At 37.1% G+C, this 19,451-nt stretch overlaps 1 protein-coding gene across 3 annotated transcripts in view; it reads left to right on the plus strand.

Moving 5' to 3' along the window:
- The window catches only part of CDC42EP2 (CDC42 effector protein 2), a 62,793-nt gene that overhangs the window by 8,323 nt on the left and 35,019 nt on the right, over nucleotides 1-19,451 (plus strand). Inside the window, exons 2-3 of one of the 3 annotated variants that reach the window (XM_072421414.1) lie at nucleotides 9,750-9,855; nucleotides 13,459-18,495. The exons of 1 other annotated variant lie outside the window; for it this stretch is intronic. In XM_072421414.1, coding sequence (XP_072277515.1) covers nucleotides 13,519-14,043 — 525 coding nt within the window. In that variant the 5' untranslated portion in view covers nucleotides 9,750-9,855; nucleotides 13,459-13,518 and the 3' untranslated portion in view covers nucleotides 14,044-18,495. Of the gene's footprint in view, nucleotides 1-9,749; nucleotides 9,856-13,458; nucleotides 18,496-19,451 lie in introns of those variants that run through there. One more of the 3 variants, XM_072421413.1, reaches the window with a different exon arrangement.

Here is a 19,451-nt window from a genome sequence, read left to right on the forward strand (position 1 = left end):
TAAATCCCAAATTAAGGGATCACACACCAAAACAGGGAGAGATGCCCTCCCTCTTAGGGACCCCAAACCTGCCACACAAGGATTAAAGCTGTAAAGCAATGTAGGGAAGAGAATAATAAATAGATATAATGAAAAAATCATACTGAGTTGATTGTATTGATGATATAATGTAAGGTGTATATAATATTAGGCCGGATGTTGGTTTTATGGAAAGATTATAACATGTTACATGTATGGTGGGAGCCCGGCCATCTGCCATTTCTGGGAAACAATTATTAAGGTGTATAATGACTGTGTGGGCTCTGATGTACGCAATAGTCTCAAGAGTGACTCTTCTGTCTATGATTCGGGGGTCCATTAAATCCACCAAACGCGATGTGCTTCGTCTTTTTTTTTTTTTACTGCTGTCAGGGTTCTTATACCTAGGTATTGGAAGTAGGTGACGACTCCATCTCCATCTGACGACTCCATCCATCCCAGAAGTTAAAAAAATCTGCCACCTGGAACAGCTAGTAGCAGAGGATGATGACAGGTTGGAACAGTTTAAGATGACTTGGATGGCATGGGAATGGTTTAAAGATTCCCCCCAGTTTCGTACTTACCTCATGTAATTAGTGATTTATTTGTTTTAGGGCTTACTGGTAACGTGCATTGTATCTAGAGACATGAACTTGTCTCGTCAGTTAATTTATCTTTTGCATGCTTCATACTGTCTAGGGAGAATACGTTTGGGGGAGTCAGAAATGGAAAAGGATCTGGAGGTTCTGGTATATCATAGACTTAATAACAGCATGCAAAGCCAAGCTGCAATATCTAAAGCTAGTAAAGTACTTTCTTGTATTAAAAGAGGAATAGACTGCAGAAATGGAGACATAATCCTGCCCCTGTACAAAGCATTGGTCAGACCACATCTGGAACATGCAGTCTAGTTTTGGGCACCAGTTCACAAAAAGGACATTGTTGAATTGGAGAGAGTGCAGAGAAGGGCAACTAAATAATAAAAGGAATGGAGGAGCTCAGCTATGAGGAGAGATTAGCTGAACTGAATCTATTCTTCCTTGAGAGGGGGGATATGATCACCCTGTATAAATTTATAAATGGTCCATATAGAGAACTCTATTCCTTTTTATATACTTTGAGATAATTACAAAGAACAAGAGGGCACTCTTTGCATCTGGAGGAAAAGAAGTTTAAGCTCCGGATAAGGAAGGGATTCTTCACTGTAAGGTCTGTGAAAATGTGGAATCGGCTCCCTCAGGAAGTAGTTTCAGCAACTACTATAGATTGCTTTAAGAAAAAGCTGGATGTTTTTGTGACCCATTACTTAAATAGAAAAAGAATATAGATCAGAGAAAAGGCTTGAAAGATAGCACATCATTGAGACCAGGTGGCGGCAGGGAATTTAACTTATAAATCCATTTAGTCTCTGCTTTAAGGAGGGCTGCATCAAAATTGCCCCTTCTAGGGCTGGGAAAGATTCTCTCTAAAGCTGAAAATGATATAACCTTATTATCAAAATTATGTACTGTGCCCACGTGGTGACTAATCGGAGTGATTATTCTTTCAGAATTGATCGAATAGAGATGTTCATAAATTCTCTTTTTAAACTGTCTCTCCGTTTTACCCACGTAGAACGTGCCACATACACATGAGATCAAATATATGATCCCTATAGTTGAGCAATCACTATGATATCTTAAGTTATTCCACTTGTTGTTAGGTAGAAGAACGTGTCTCTGCTCGTTTAGCCAAGGACATTGTGCGCACTTGCCGCATCCTACAGTACCTAGAATTGATAAGTCATGGGGTTTCATAGAAACCCCGGAGTGATGGCTATGAACTAGGGAGTCCCCACAAGAGTCAGGCTTCCTGTATGTCAGATGTGGGTATTGATTTATAAACTTCTTCGTCTTTGGGTCACTGAGCAGTATATTCCAATGTTTCGCTAAAATTTGTTGAACTGCCCTGTGTTGACTATTGAATGTAGTAATCATTCTAACCTTATTTGTCTCTAATGGCGATTTTGTTTGGGTGATAAGAATTTCTCCTCTCTCGTGAAAGAGCTTGCTTGTTGGCCCCTTTGATCGTTTTTTTTTTTTTGCTATATCCCCTTGCTAACAATTGCTCGTGTAGTTCTTTTGACTTCTTTTTAAAATCTGCAAGATTAGTACAGTTCCTCCCTAACCTCAAGTATTGACTCAAGGGTATGCTTCTCCTCAGGCTGTAGGGATGGGCGCTCTGCATATGTAAAATGGTGTTTCCCACGGTTTTCTTACTTTATAAGGTGGTATCTAGGTTTCTTATATCAGTGGTCCTAATGAAAGTATCCAAGAAAGGCAGTTTATGTCTATCAAACGTCATTGTAAACCTTAGATGGTAATCATTTTTTTTTTTTTGTAAATCAAGGAAGACATTTTGTAAAGCTGTTTCAGAGCCAATCCAAATGATAAAAATAACATATAACTATATACCTCTTCCAGGTAAAAATAGATGGTTTGTACAACTGGAACTTAGGGTTCTGAAAGAGTTTTTTCTCCCGGCCGCCTAAAGAGGTTAGCCCATGAGGGTGCACATTTAGTGCCCATAGCTACCCCTTGTGTTTGAAAAAAGCATTGGTTACCAAAAGTGAAGACATTCCTTGTCAGGATGAATTCCAAGATAGAAATAACAAAGTCAATAAATTTAGAGTTTGAGGTATAAGCTTGGTCAAGGGTAGAGCATATGATGTTAAGGCCCCTTTGGTGGGGTATACTACTATACAACGCCTCAACATGAATCGTAACAAGAATAACATCAGATGGTAATTGAGTCTGCGAGACAAATCTTAGGGTTTACATATAACATCGGGAAACACATTTTTTGTTGAGTTAGACCTTATGTGCACCGTCATGGGCTAACCAGCCCTTGCTCATGTGTTTGCAAGAAAGTCCTTGACAATGGCTTTGAATAATAACCAAGCATTTTTTTTGACTTATGACTTTGTCCTGATGAAATGTTCATCTTTAATGAGCTGCCGAATCTGTGGACCATCAAACACACCGGCCTTTATTTTTTCAAATGACAGGCTAGGAAATGACAAAATGAGGTACCTAAAACAGTCTCCTTCAATTGGCAAAGCTTTAACGAACTGCTTTATCAGACCCAGTTCCATGTGCAGAGGCGGGTATACAGTTAGGTCCATAAATATTTGGACAGAGACAAATTTTGTTCTGTACACTACCACAATTAATTTCAAATGGAACTACTCGACGCAATGCAAATGCACTGCAGACTTCCAGCTTTAATTCAGTGGGTTAAACAAAACAGTTGCATACAAATGTGAGGAACTAAAGCCTTTTTTTTACACGATCCCTTCATTTCAAAAGTAATTGGACAATTGACTCAAAGGCTATTTTTTGGGCTGGTGTGGGCAATTCCTTGGTTATGTCATTATCAACTAAGCAGATAAAAGGGGGGGGGTGCTTGTATGTGGAAGATTTTGCTGTGAACAGACAACATGCCAACATGGTCAAAATAGCTCTCCATGCAGGTGAAATCCTTAAGCTGCAAAAACACATCTGAGAAATTGCTACAGTATTAGGAGTGGCAAAATCTACAGTTTGGTACATCATGAGAAAGAAACAAAGCACTGGTGAACTCAGCAACACCAAAAGACCTGGACGTCCACGGAAGAGAACAGTGGTGGATGATTGCAGAATCATTTCCATGGTGAAGAGAAACCCCTTCACAACAGCTAACCAAGTAAACAACACTCCTCCAGGAGGTAGGCGTATCGATATCCAAGTCTACCATAAAGAGAAGACTGCATGAAAGTAAATACAGAGGGTGCACTGCATGGTGCAAGCCACTCATGAGCCTCAAGAATAGAAGGGCTAGATTGGACTTTGCTCAAAAACATCTAAAAAAGCCAGCGCAGTTCAGGAAAAAACATTCTTTTGACAGATGAAACCAGGATCAACCTTTACCAGAATGATGACAATAAAAAAATATGGAGAAGGCGTGGAACAGCTCATGAGCCAAAGCATACCATAACATCTGTAAAACATGGCGGAGGCAGTGTGATAGCTTGGGCGTGCATGGCTGCCAGTGGCACTGGGGCACTAGTGTTTATCGATGATGTGACACAGGACAGAAGCAGCCATATGAATTCTGTGTTCAGAGACATACTGTGCTCAAATCCAGCTAAATGCAGTCAAATTGATTGGGAGGCGTTTCATAATACAGATGGACAATGACCCAAAACATACAGCCAAAGCAACCTAGGAGAATATTAAAGCAAAGAAGTGGAATATTCTTTTTTGGCCAAGTCAGTCACCTGATCTGAACCCAATTGAGCATGCATTTCACTTGTTGAAGAAAGGCCCACAATCAAAGAGCAACTGAAAGCCTCTGCAGTAAAGGCCTGGCAGAGCATTAAAAAGGAGGAAACCTAGCATCTGGTGATGTCCATGAGTTCAAGACTATAGGCTGTCATTGCCAGCAAAGGGTTTTCAACTAAGTATTAGAAATGAACATTTTATTTTCAGCTTTTAAATTTGTCCAATTACTTTTGAGCCCCTGAAATGAAGTGATTGTGTTCAAAAAAGGCTTTAGTTCCTCACATTTATACGCAATCTTTTTGTTCAACACACTGAATTAAAGCTGAAAGTCTGCAGTTTAACTGCATATGAGTTGTTTCATTAAAAAATTATTGTGGTAATGTACACAACCATAATTTGAAAAAAGTTGTCTGTGCAAATATTTATGGACCTTACTGTATATTATTCTTTCTATCAACAAGTGGCTCATGTAGAATGTTTTTAGGGAAGATCTTGGAGGCCAGTTCCTTTCCACCCAATGCCTCTCACAAGCTCTGCTGACCCATATGCACAGATAACAGGGATACATGGTGTATCCGCGCTGCTGACCAAGAATACCATTTTAAGGTCAACACAGATGACCAATTGTGTTGGTAATATTGCAACAACTCTCTTTGTCTGCATATTCTTAACAAAGAGAAACTGAATGGCCAATTAGGACTGACCCAAATATATTGTCATTGTGAAGGAGGACACACTTTAAGCTCCGCTTTGAGCTATCGATGACTAGTCGCCATTCAGTTGAGTTATAGATTGGAGTTCCCAATTCCTCTATTAAACCAGGTATGTTATGGCAATACACAAAACCACTGTCAGGTCTAAAGTACTGCTGAAATGCAATTTCTGTGGTTCGAAAGTACAATACCTTTGTTCCTTTTTCAAGTAAGTTTTTCTCACGCAGTCTTGATGCTAGGAGTTCTGAAGCCTTCTTCGATAGTCCCAAATCACGTGCCAAATCACTCAACTAGTGCTGATCAAATCCCTTACAAACGATTGAATTCCTCTTCAATTTCAAACTCTTCATCATTGTTGTCACCTGGTTCATCACCACAATCATGTTCTTCAAGAGAGGGTAGTGTAACAAAAACCGGCACTGGGATTTCATCTGAATGAGCCACTGGGCGTATAGCCAATGGTAGACTAGGATACTCTGTTACATTTGTTTTTCTTGTTATATCCTGAAGATTTCACTATACAAAAGTAACAGTCACTGAAATGATCTCCTAGCTCTCGCCAAACCATAGGTATACCAAATGGCATCTTATCACATATTCCCTAAGTCTACATCCGTAAACCCTCGACACACTGCACACCTTAATAGGGGCCCAAGACTTATCTTGATCACCAAGTTTACCTTTTAAATATGCCAAATAGGCTTGCTCTACAAATGTGCTGATGTTCTTTGACTGGGAATGGTGAAAGTGCCACAGATATACCAAAATGAATTAGGGTTGTTTAGGCACTTACGAAGAGAAACAGCAGACACAGGGCTGTGGAGTCGGTAGATAAATCCTTTCGACTCCGACTCCTCAGTTTCTGGTACCCCTGACTAAGATCCTCCGACTCCTCTGTATTTACAGGGTTTCTCAATTTATCTTCACACTTTTTCATTCAAATTTCTCACTTTTGCAACCAAACTTCACAAAAAAATGTAGATCCCCTATTTATTCATAAATCAAAAAATGTGTTAAAAAAATAAAATTTACCATTTATAAAATTTAAAAATTTATGAAAATAAATTGATTTGTCAATTATTATGTTTTTTACTTTATATCATTTTAAAATGAAATATCTTTATTTCAGGGATTAATACTAAGTTTTAAGATAACAATATTATTCATCTTTTTTATCTTCAAATTTATTAGCTTTATATTTAGTGTTGCACTTACCCTTATGGCCAGAGAATTAAGTAATGCAGAACGTCAAAGAGTGGTAGAAAGTTATCTGAATGGAAGTGATGCGTCCCAGATATTCGTACAACCATAACCACTAATTAAGACTTATGAATCTTCCAGGGGAGTGGAAAAATTACCAAGAGGAGGTCTGAGAAATTCAAAGTTGGATGAAGCCCAAAAGGAGGAGTTACGCAAGTTAATGGCCGAAGATCACAACATAATCCTCAGGGAAATGAAGGATCAATTTTTTTGCTAAATTTGGAATTAATGTATCTATTTCAACAAAAGATGCATTGATAAATTCCAATGGTCATTAAAAAGAACTTTGCAAGGCGCAATGATTCCCACTCTTTGCAGGAAAGGCTTAGCTATGCTAACACAATCCTTGATCTCATTGCTAGGGAAGATGAAAAAAACATCTACTTTCTTGATGAAGTAGGTTTTAACATCTCAATGAGAACCAAAAGAGGAAGATCTCCTATTGGGCAAAGGGCGGTGCATGTTGTGGCTGGAGTGCGTTCCAGAAATTATTCAATTTGTTGTGTGAGGAATAAAAATGGGACTCTCTAAGTCACAAGCACCAGCATTTAATCAAGAAGCATTCCTCAATTTATTTCATGAGGTTTTGAATGTTTTTAGTGAAAGGAGTGTGCAGCATGCCATCCTAATTATGGATAATGTCCCCTTTCATAAAACTAGCTAGGTAAAGAGCTTGGTTGAAAGTGAGGGACACCAACTCTTATTTTTACCACCATACTCTCCATTTCTTAATCCCGTTGAGAACATGTTTTCTAAAAGGAAAGAAGTAGTAAGATGAAATAGGCTAATTAATTCAGGTGCTTTATTATAAAGCATCAATCGTGTATTTTTAACAATCAAGCGAGCAGGATTGCTCAAATTATTATACAAAAATGTAAAGCTTTTTGCCTAAATACCTAAATAATAAAGAAGAAAGCATTAAGGATTAATAAATAATTTAATTATTACATATTTTATTTAATGTTTCTTGGGAAAAACTTTTTTAGTAAAAATATTGTTATATTTAATTTTATAATAAATGCATTGATTTTATGAATAATTAGGGGGTCTAGATTTTTTGTTTGGTTGCAAAAGTGTGAAGTTTTAATGCAAAAGTGTGAAGATAGAATGAGAAACCCTGTAATATGCCAATGTATTTTCCACGTTGATTGAAGGAAGGCAACATACACGCCATTTAACCACAGAACTACTGGCTAGGAAGCTGACGCTCTACTGTATTGGCCAGTTTAAACAAAAGACCAAAAAAAGAAAACAATAGGGTTTTTATTTATTGTTTTTATCAAGTGGCTATAAAGTAGTAGCATAGCATGTTTAAAAATCGGGAACAGGAACCAGTTTAAAAATATGAACCACATTCTTTGGTAGTTTTAAAACAAAAGCAAAGCTTAAATACATGAACAAAAACAAAAGCTGGGAAACCTAAAACAGTTTATATATTAAACTTGGAATATAGTTGTAGAGTAGAATAGCTGTTAAATGCAATCCAAAACTAACTCAATGTAGTGTTCTAAGAAACAGAATTGCTTCTGCCAGATCCTCTTTCAGGAAAGCTCTTAAATCTGACTTGATTATATTTAGAGCTGAAAATAGTCTTTCAGCACTGACTTGGGTGGGTGGCAGGATAAACAAGGATGGCTTCTTCTACAGTCAGTTTCGATGAGCGATCATACTTTTCAAAAGGATCCAAAATGGCTCCTTTTCCTGCATGCCTTTTCAAAATGGCATCTGTTTTAGGGGCCTTGGCTGCAACAAATACTTGCTTCAATTTGCCAATTAGAGTAGCTGCATGACAACCTTTTAATCCATCTCTTATTGCAAGTTGCAGAGTATGAACAGCGCAACGCATATGTTGAATAGTAGTGCACTTAGATGATTCTTCAACAATGTTATCCAAAATGTCATTATTCTCTTCACTTTCATTTTCTCTAAAATAATTGACTCTGTGACTTGCATCACTATGACTGTGCATGCATCCATTTTCTGAAGACAAAATGTCCCTTCAGACCTTTTAGTTGTTCTTCCTTTTTTCATTTGGCCTCTTCAATTATAAGTTTCCTTATACTTTTTCTTTCCAAAGAATCACCAAGTTTTTTGGCCATTTCACCATTTAGGCCTAGAAAGGCTGGCTATGAAAAGGATAGTGGTACACTATTCTTTACTACCTTTTCAATAATGTGTTTTTGGAATTTTTCTGGTGTCATTGTTTTGGTAACTTTGTCAGATATGAAGAATCTTAGTCTTGTTTGGTCTCAGTAGATTTCTGAACATTTTTTATCCCAGAAGTAGATGGAATATTTTAATCGATATCTTTCTCATTCACAACTTCTAACACTTTAGGATGAAAACGCTGCAAGTGTCTTTTCAAATTTGATGCTCTTGTAGGTGCATTTTTGTTAGACCCACTGAAACTGCTAATTTTTGGATCATTGTTTTTCACCATCATCTTCAAGAATGTAATGGCACACGTAATGTTCCCTATCACTTGGTAATGTAAAGTGCTCAAAAACAGCAGACTTTTATCATGTTTGTTGACAGACTTTTTGCCATTGTGAATGGGGTACCGCTTTCACTTAAATATAAATATAAAATATGTTATACTAACTAGCATATTCTTTGATTTAAATACAAACATACACATAGTCCTGCACTATTGCAAACATACGTATACCATGGCAATAAACACACAAAAAAGCTATATCCCTGCACTAAACTTAATTAGGACATAATTTGTCCTATACAGAAAAACATGCACAAACATATATACTATACACACAACACGGAGCCCTACGCTTTACTCAGAAACATACACACAATATGCACTATTTACAAACATTCATACATTCCTGCGCCATACACACAAACATACACAAAGCCCTGGAGTTTTATCCAGTAACATGCACACAGCCTTCCATCATAGTACACACAAGCTGTTCCTCCAAGTTCTTCTAAGCTCTTTTATCAAACAGAGGAAGTTGAGCAGAAGCTGCTGCCTTTATCTTTGTTTGCTAATCTTCTGCTGAAGACAGAGCAGTGGGAGGCTCCAGGGCCAGGGGGCCACCTAACTAACTTCCTAGTATTAGATGGTGTGCAAAATGATGTTAAAGTTCAGCCCTGGATGGGAGCATATATAGAGAGTGCAGACAGGACACCTGAACACACATCAGGCCATAGCACTTACCTACACCTATATCATTACACTTGTTTACACTCAAATAAACTTGTTAAACACATTATATCTGAAATAAAATGAAAACACTTTTTGTAATGTACATAATCCAGATAACAATAATGTGAACGTCAGGTTGTATAATAGCTCAGCTGAACTTCACACTAGTAGAAATACAACTATGCACTGGGCTTTATTCTTACATCAGAGAAGTACCTAAATATGACTATTGTTTTTGAAATAGGACATTTGAACTTGCTGTAATTTTTTAATATAATTTAAATTTATCAGGAATCGGAGTTTGCACTTTTTTTTATCGACTCCTACTTCAGGTACCCAAAATTGTCTCTGACTCCACTCCTGGCAAGACATGATCTGAAAGAAAGAAAATACCAGTGTAAGTAGAAAAATAAATGTTGCCTATTCACTATGTAGAACAGAGCACAACCTAAATCTACGCTACAGTAATTGCATTATTATAAGAGCTAGAGAAAAAAACTGAAGTGATAGAAGAAAACTAACTGCACTTTCAGAATCAGCATACCTATTTTAGTGTAAATAAGCTTAAATATTTAAGTCAACAAAATTTGTTTAAAATTGTTCTCAAGTGTAATTTAAGTGATTCTGCTGCAAGACATCACTTGACAATTTGTCTGTCAATATCTTTTATAAAGGTGCAGCACTGTGCACAGATTTGCTAACCTATAAGGAACATATACAAATGGTAATTGTGCCAAAGCTGCACCCTGTGCCTTTTCTTGGGTACCATCTGAAAAATAGCAAATCTGTTTCTGACATGTGCACGCAGTGCCTAGCCATTCCTTTTCTGTATTTCAAGAGCTGTATGTCTGTAATGTAAGATGATTTTAGGCTGCATATACATGTTAAATTTTTGTCAGTGGAAAGGATCTTTCATGATTACTTCCAACGACAAAAGACTGAAAGATGCAGGAATGAGCAATGTACATACAGCATCGTAGTATCCCACTGCATTCTCTCCCCTTCACTTCCATTGCGGTCATTCGTCTTCTGTCGGATCCATGAACACCATTGGACGACCGCTGTAGACATGTCAGATTCTTGTCCAAGAGGAGCCCTGAGGCGATAATCGGATGAGAATCATCGGACATGTGTACGTAGCCTTAGACACTGCCGTTCCCTCAACACACTAAAGAGAGTTTTCAAGTTAAAATTGAATAGGGGCTCCCCTTTAAACAATTTCTATTAGCAGTTCAGCATCAATAGTCCTTTCAAGATCCAGTAAACAGTCAGCAGGCAATTACATAATCAGAAAAGGAACTTCAGGAACAGGCTGGTGTGAGCATTTCTACAGCTCTGGATTATTGGACTTCCGCAGCCAGCAAGAGACCTAAATGACAGAGTAAAGGGCAAATAAAACACATTTCCTATAGATATTTAAAAACCAAGGGAGGGCAGTTACTTTTTTGCACAGCTTTTTATAATTTCAGTAGCAGTGCTTGCTCTTAGTAGGTAATTTTTCAAAACTTTAAAGTAACCATATGACTAAAACATCCTGTCGCTGTTTCCTGGCTGTGTTAACCTTTCCTCTGCTGATCTGCTTTCCCGTCCTTGCTTTTCTGACTGCTAGATCCAGCTTCCATCCTCTCACTTTCCCTACTCTTTGCCCTTCTCCTTCCAGCCCTCTCTGCCTCCTCACCCATTTCTGTTACGCCTCTACTGCTCATTACTTTTTCTCCCATCAAAACCATTGCTGCCATACACATTCTTCTCTCGTGCATTTGTTTTATTATTAAACAGGACTTGCATAGCACCAACATATTACGCAGTGCTGTACATTGGGTTTGCAAATGAAAGACTGATACAGACAGTAAGTGACACATGAGGAGGGGAGGGCCCTACCCAGAAGAGCTTACAGTTTGTAGATTATAAACCTCATTGTGAAGGAAACACAATTACGCTTACTGCTTGCTTATTGTATTCTGTAATATCTTAAAAAAGATGAAGTGCTTTTGAGGTGTCTATTGGATGAATAGTTTGTATTCTCATATAAGCTGAAGTACTTCCCTTACATGTTATTATCCCTTAATTGTTAAGCTTTCATGCATTGAACATATCATTTTATTCTTACAACTTTCTCCTTTTTTGCTACACACAGTTAAAGTGTAAAAGTAGCCTGACTCACCCTTGTGTTCCACAATTTACTATAAACCTTTCTCAGTAAAAATATGGTGGCTTTGTTTTCCACCTCCTGCTTCAGTTGTCTTCAACCCTTTCTGGCCCTGCACAGTGAGCCCTCATAGACTTGTAGTAGGTCCATGTTCTGAGCATCTACAGGTTCTGAGTAGGCCTTCGGTTTTTAAGAGAGCTGCGTTTTCAGTATAGCTTAGGAGAGGGGTAGTGTACATTTATTAAAGTGTTCTTGACCTTTAACAGTACCATAATGAATAACCTATTCACTGGACACGCTTTGCTAGTGTTGGAACAGAAGAACTTGTCTGACTTGGTTTTTTTTTATAAGATACAAGCGACTGTTTATTACAGTATTATTTTACAATATTATTGTGAATGTGGTAGAACAGTTATTAGGGACTTCACTACCCAATGACAGTCACCAACCTCATGTGAACTCTTCAAATCTCAAAATAGAAATATATATATATATATATATATATATATATAAAAGAGGCAAAATTGCAGAGCTTCATATCCTTGTCCTAGGTGTCATTGGCAGAGGAATGTATACTAGCTTGGAGAAAGCAATACCAACATGAAAAATGACAACCTTTTCCCATTCAAAAAATTAACATGATTAAAAAAGGGGAGGGCTGAATAATAAATGCAATGACCTGTAAAGTCAGCTTTTTTTTAAGTTTTAACATCTTGGGAGTTTTTATCTGTTTCTTTAACACCAGAAATGTTTAAATTACTCTCTCAAACACATCATGCACACGCAGCAGCTCTGGACTGTTGGTTGCATGACAGCAATTCAAACCAAACCTCTCCCTGAATCAGCAGATTGTATTTTAGGACAAAACAGAAAAGAGCGAATACCATACAGCATAATGCTGCACTTGTGTGTTTCAAGTGTTTATCATCAAAATGTCAATTGTGGTTTCCATGTTTTTTTGAATGGGAAATCTTTGCAGCTTTGATTAGTGTCCAAAGAGACGTTTATAGTGCTTATGTTCATAGTTAGCATCTCTTCTATAATCTAGGGCGTTCTAGGTTTACAGGATTTGTTATTGGAAACTTAATTTTAGTTTTAAAGTAAAACTAAATGTCCTCTATGATGGCTAAAAAAAAATCAAGTTTTAATGCAATAAATAACTATGTTCTCTCCATACGTTTTCCAACCAGATGCATAAAAAAGTGGCTGGTTGGCGGGGTGTGCAAAAAGAACCAGCCACACAATTATTATTATTATTATTATTTATATGTAACAGGATTTATATAGCGCTAACATATTACGCAGCACTGTACATTAAATAGGGACACAATGAAAGGTAGGCTATGATGAACCACATTGCTCTCATGAGAATAGTTAGCTACTTGTGTACCTGAGTAAGATATAATGGAAAGATGCAGTATAGACCTAATGTTAAGAAAGATTTTTTTTTTTTTGTGTTTCTTAGCTGTTCTTCCCTATTGTATGTATTTAACTTTTTGAAGCAACGATCCTGCCAATAGGTCTATTACTGTTACACATACAAGTTGTACAACAGTGGAAGTTGGAAAAAACCCAGAATCTTCTTTCTGTGCTCTCCTGTCAATTTGCTAATTCATTTTTTACCCTTTTAGTAACTGTCATAAGTAAATACATGATATAAGTGAGGCCTAATTCACAAAGCTTTAATTCTTTTAGAATTTAGAATCTCTTGTATCTCTACAAGTAGTGTTTGACTAGCATTGGTTTGTTCTATAAGTCCATATATTTGTTGTATACTTGTATGTGTCTATTTTTACTGTCAATATGTTTTGTATTCTAAAAATTGTTCATAATTTCATCCATGTACCACAGAAGTGACTGATATAATGTGAACAAAGCAAGCCCACCCAAGGAAAAAGAGAGACTACAAAGATGTCTACAAAAGCTCCCATCTACCTGAAAAGAGGAAGCCGTAAAGGAAAACTCAGAGATGTGCTTTCTCCAGACATGATCAGTCCCCCTCTTGGAGACTTCAGACACACAATACATATTGGTAGTGGGGAAGGAGATGTTTTCGGGGATGTTTCTTTCCTGCAAGGTAAATTCCATCTTCTTCCTCAGTCACATCCTGGATCCTCCACCTCCTCTTCACCTGATGCAACTCCTCCACTGTCCCATTCCGATGTGCCATCACCTATTTTGAAGAATGCCATCTCACTTCCTGCTATAGATGAGCCACAAGCACTTTCCCTTCTCCAAGCTCCTCCACCAAAGCCACCAAGACTTCATCTTGAAGAGAAGACCAAGAGCCCGGTTACAGAGCTGGCTCCTTGTGGAGGATTTACAGCAGAGGAAAGGGAAGGAAGATTTCTTGCTCATGCCGGTTCCCTTCTTTCTCTACAGGTGGATTTGGGGCCATCCATCTTGGATGATGTGCTGCAAATAATGAAAAAATAGTGAATACTGATGGCCACCTTGGGCTACAACTAAAATTTTCAAACTATTTTTGTATTTTAGTTTTACACACTACAGATTGTCTTAGTTTTCTAAGTGGACACAAACAAGCCTATGCTGCCTTATACGTATTTATACAGCATTTGAGTTTTATTCTGTATATACTGATGCTGAGCATCTACACGCTGTATAGTTTTGAGACTTTTACTGGAAGCAAACAGCATTTCATATATTATACCTATAGAATGGTACATCCTATTCTGAGCTAGCCAAAGCACTCCAGATATTTTGTAATAATCAAGGTCGTTCTTTAGTGCCTTCTTGCCAGGAAATGTCACTTTATTTTTTTTTCTTTTAATCATTTTATAATCAAAAATTGTAAATTATATATTGGACCAAATACAGATCAATATTTAATGTTGGTTGTCTTCTATTTGTGCTTGGCTATGAGATGAATACTTTCTCTCGCTTATTTCCAGGTATCTAGGCCTTCCTCAATGAATAGGAAATGAACAAACATGGCAATATAATGTGCTTTAAAATGTTGGTTTAAAAGTTGATTCCTGCGATTGCCAGAAGAAAAAAGGTGCACAAATGTTTTGTTTGTTCAGAAATAATTTTTGAGTCCTGGTACATACTGGCCAACTTTCACATCTGTGCTGATTGGATAAAATGTCTTGAATTCAAAGTAAACTGGAATGAATTCATGAGCAGACTGATCGTAAACTATTTTTGGTCCTGGATCAGAAGTGAAGCAGTCAGTTGGGAAATATTAATGTAAAGTACATAGGCCACAATATGCAAAAGAAAGAGCAAATCCAATTGGGATCCTCCGTCTGTTGGAACATACTTTGCATGATCATGTTTGCAGCTTTCAATCCCTTTCGAACTGAATATCATATCAGTGTGTGCGTTTTTTTTTTTTTTTTTTTTTTTTTACTACTGACTGAAATTCAAACAATGTTATTCTTCAGTTTCCCTGCAGTGCACAGTAGACGGTGATGTGCAAATACCAGCAGTGGGGTCAGTTATCTAAAATTAAAGTGGTTGGAGCCAATTACATCCCTGCTAGATTGTGATCATCATTTTTTTTTTTTTTTGCTATGAACTAGTGCTGCTGCAAGTGCATCTAAAGCAAAACTAAAAGAAAAGAAAAATTGCAAGCAGGTTCTTTATTGCAGAAGGGATAAAGAAAATTACCTTCCTGTTCTCAGTTTTTTATTTATATTCACTTCTTCGCAGTAGTGTTGGCATCTTCCCCACTCTTCTTCCAGGTTTGGGGTCTTTGGCATGTGCATGACAGTTCAGTCATCCCTGGCAGCCAGCTATGCCAGGATCGTACTGAGCTGCACAGAGAAAATTGTGAACAGGCAGGTAAGTTTGTTTCATTGCAGAAGATACATTGCCTGTCCCTTCTATAATAAATACCCTGCCTGTTTGAATTTTATTTTATTGTTATTTCATCTGTCAGAACCAACTTCTGCAAATCACCATTTTACACATTCTATAGGAGAACATCTGATTGGTAACAAGGTGGTTACTAAAAAAAAGCAGAATTTGAACTTCAGCAAATGCTTTATCACCGCAATTTAATGGAGCCCGGAATCCCTGTACCATCCGGTTCATGAAGTGTGGGTGGGCGGTGACTGAAGATACAGTTGTGTACTTTGTTTCTTATGATGAGTGCAGGAATCTATGTTTGGTCATTTAAACTGATACTTGTGAGAACTGTAAGAGATTGGTGCTTTCTATTCCAACAGCTGCCGGTACATGATGACTGCTGTATTGATCTCTCTGCTCCACAAACAGCAGCTTTTTTCCTATTGTGAAAGTGAGGGTGAATGGGCTGTAAATGACAGAGACAGTGACACATCTTCAATCTTGAAGAACTTTGTTAAAATAGGCCCAATGATATTAGGACAGCTGTAAATCATTAATTTTTCCAAATGCCCATTCTGTCCAAAACCAAATTTTTCTTTAACATCTAAAGGGGTAAATTCATAAATGTTATGCATAAAAAATATAAAAAGGTCTGATTTAGGAACCATGATTTCCTTTCATTATTACTTCCAGCCAATTTATAAATGGATCGCTACATTGGAGGTAATACATCAAACATATTTCTAAAATTGTTAATTTAAATTAAAACTGAATACAATAAACCTATAAATAACTATTTGAAATGACACTGATCTTAGGTAGACTTTAGTTTAGTAGTCTAAGGTAGTTAACTTCTGCAAAATAAAGAACATTTCCCCCTATGTTATTGAGATTAGGAGAGGAGGAAGTGTTCTGTAGTCCTAATAAGCATTGTAAACTGCAATGTAAAAAAGTGTCCCCATCCTAGAAAAATATATTTAAAACACACCTGCAAAGAGAGGTAAATCCTATGTTTCTCACCGCACACTTCCCCATATTTATACCCCACTCTTTCTGAAATGTTGACCTCCATGGTCTGCCGCAGCTCTCACGGGTTTTTTTATACTAACTTCCACATCATTACAGGATACAGCAGTGACACAGACATCAGGAGAAGCAATGAGAACGTTATAGGACTGAGCAGGTGGGTTGATTTCCCTTCAGACTGTAGAAAAAGATTTCTGAATGGATTGACGTTCTGGCAGTTGGGGAAAGTGGTAAAATCACCTTTCTTAATTTACAGGTAAACTTTGGGTCACTATTCAAAATAAGCATATTCAAAATAAAAAATGCAATAATATGTAAATTGACTAATAAATGCTGAACTTAGAGAAAATTCTACATTTTTTAATCATATTTACAGAAGAAATTATTTCAGTAGTCGTTTCTAACCTAGCAAGGTGTGCAAGATAACAGTTTTCTATAGTAGACCCTAGATTTTACACTAAGGGGTATATTTAAAAACAATTTGCTCAACAATTTGATCTTTGTACAGCGCTGTGCTAAATGTCGGAGCTATATTTGGATGTATGAATGTATGTATGTGTTTTATATATATATATATATATATATATATATATATATCACCATTACTCGTTAACGCATCAACACTTTTCAACCATGAGACTTTATAATACAAGATTGCAATAAAGAAATACCCAAGCAACGCTGGGTAATCAGCTAGTTTACAATCATTTTCACTTCATTGCTTGTAAATAAACATGAACACAGCACCACCTAGTGGAAGAGTTGAAAATGACACCCACTAATACACCAATACATCTACTGTAAACTTTTGCACGTGCTCTCACAGAACAAAAAAACAAACACTTTGTTAATGAATCCAAATATACCCCTAAATTCAGTTCTAGACATACTAGACATGGTAATTTTGATCAATATTAACACTGGGGAACAATTTTGAACACAATTTTTGTTGACTTCAATTTTTAAGCCTATTTACACTAAAATAGGTATGCTGATTCTGAAAGTGCAGTTAGTTTTCTTCTACCAAGTCAGGTTTTCTCTCTACCACTTATATTATTGTTATTATTGTAGTATGGATTTGTATAGGCTAATCATTTACAAGCAAGACTGTGATCAGAGGTTGTGCGCTGCTCTACGTAGTGAGTAAGCAAAATTTATTTTTCTACTTACACACACATTTTTTTTCTTTCACATGTCTGGTTCTGCTGTTGCTTGTCGTAAGTGCCTAAACAACGCTGATTCATTTTATATATGTGGCAGTTGGTTTAATGGAGGAATTGGCAATTCCAATCTATACCTCAACTGAATTTAATATTACACAGTATTTATATAGCTCAGTGCTGTACAAAGTCAATAGTCGTGTCACCAACTGTCCCTCAAAGGAGCTCACAATCTAATGTCCCTCTCATAGTCATATGTCATTAATGTAGTCTAAGGTCAATTTTGAGGGGAAGCCAATTAACCTTACTGCATGTTTTTGGGATGTGGGAGGAAACCAGAGTACCTGGAGAGAACCCATACAGACACAGGGAGAAGCTGCAAACTCCATGCAGATAGTGTCCTGGCCAAGATTCGAACCTGTGACCTAGTGCTGCAAAGGCAAGAGTGCTACCTCTAAACCATTCTGGCCTGTGAATGGTGACTATTCATCAATAGCTCAAAGCGAAGCTTAAAGTGTGTCCTTCTTCACAATGGCAATATATTTGGGTCAGTCCCAATTGGCAATTCAGTTTCTCTTTGTGAAGCAAAGCGAGCATGAGCAAGTTGAATGAATCCACCAAGATTTGAAGGTCATGCAAGGACGGTATCAGGGTAGATGAGATGTACATATGATGGCTGACTATTGTTGGAGCATCCAGCAGGACTGTCCTAACACTGAACACTCCAGAAAAAGCTATATGCGTACATTTTTACCTTAACCGCTTACCCGATATAATTACTATATATAATTCGCTTACCTGAAAATTATAATTTTCAAATGTTTTACTGTCAGAGTAATAATAAATCCTTTGTATGAACAAAAGAAATTTAAATAAACAGTATATTCAAGTTGTTTCATTATTTTTTCATTATATGTAAAATTTGTATGTTTTTGACAAAAATGGAGGGTACCATGTATCGTAAAAACTTCGTTACCACCCAAAAATTAGTAAAAAAACAAGTGTAAGATCCAACTCAATAAAAAATGTGTTCCCCAGTGTAATAATATTGTTATTATTTTATTTGCTTATAAAGCAACATATTACGCATAAGCAATGTCTCTTCTACATTAAAACTAACCTGCCTGTTTGCAATAATTTGTAAAGTGACCCTACCTGTTAGAGCCTTTCTGCCCCTGAGTTTGTCCCCCAAATATTTATGAATAAAGCTGTTTTATTTCTACCTCCAGCATTTCTGGAGCATTTCGAGAAGGCAGCAAAACCACCCATGACACTGAAATTTGCTTTGTAAATAATGCAACCATTGTTCAGGCGCTTCCTGTTATAGGGTGACAGTGGTGCATCCCATCTCCCAATTGTCCTGGACATTGCAAGTGCTTGCAATGTACTTTACAAGTGGCTGCTTCTATACACATTACACAGTCATTATCCACTGTTATCACCATCGGGAAACTAACCCAAACAACACACATCAGTTCTTGGAGTCTATGCATGTAGACAGAAAGAGCCTGATTCTTGAAGCCAAATTGAAAGCTTGTTCGCGCGTGCATTATCGCTATCCATCGGACGCCAAACACCTAGTAACCAATTTTCGGCCGGCGAGAATACGCTGGTGTATTATCCCTGCAGTTGTCAACTGAAATGATCTCTCGCTCTGAACCGGGCATCCCGGACAGCTCGTCACTGGCGAGCTTGTATTAAAAGTAACCGTGCCCCTAAAAAAATCATTCTAATGGCACACATCTTTCACTAAAGCCCTAAATAAAAATTTTTTGGCTGTTCAAATTTTTATAAAACATATATATTAGCTAAGAAATTTGCATATTTTTAAATAACCTCAAATTT

This window comes from Pyxicephalus adspersus, chromosome 9 (assembly GCF_032062135.1).
Source record: "Pyxicephalus adspersus chromosome 9, UCB_Pads_2.0, whole genome shotgun sequence".
NCBI classification, from domain to species: Eukaryota; Metazoa; Chordata; class Amphibia; order Anura; family Pyxicephalidae; genus Pyxicephalus; species Pyxicephalus adspersus.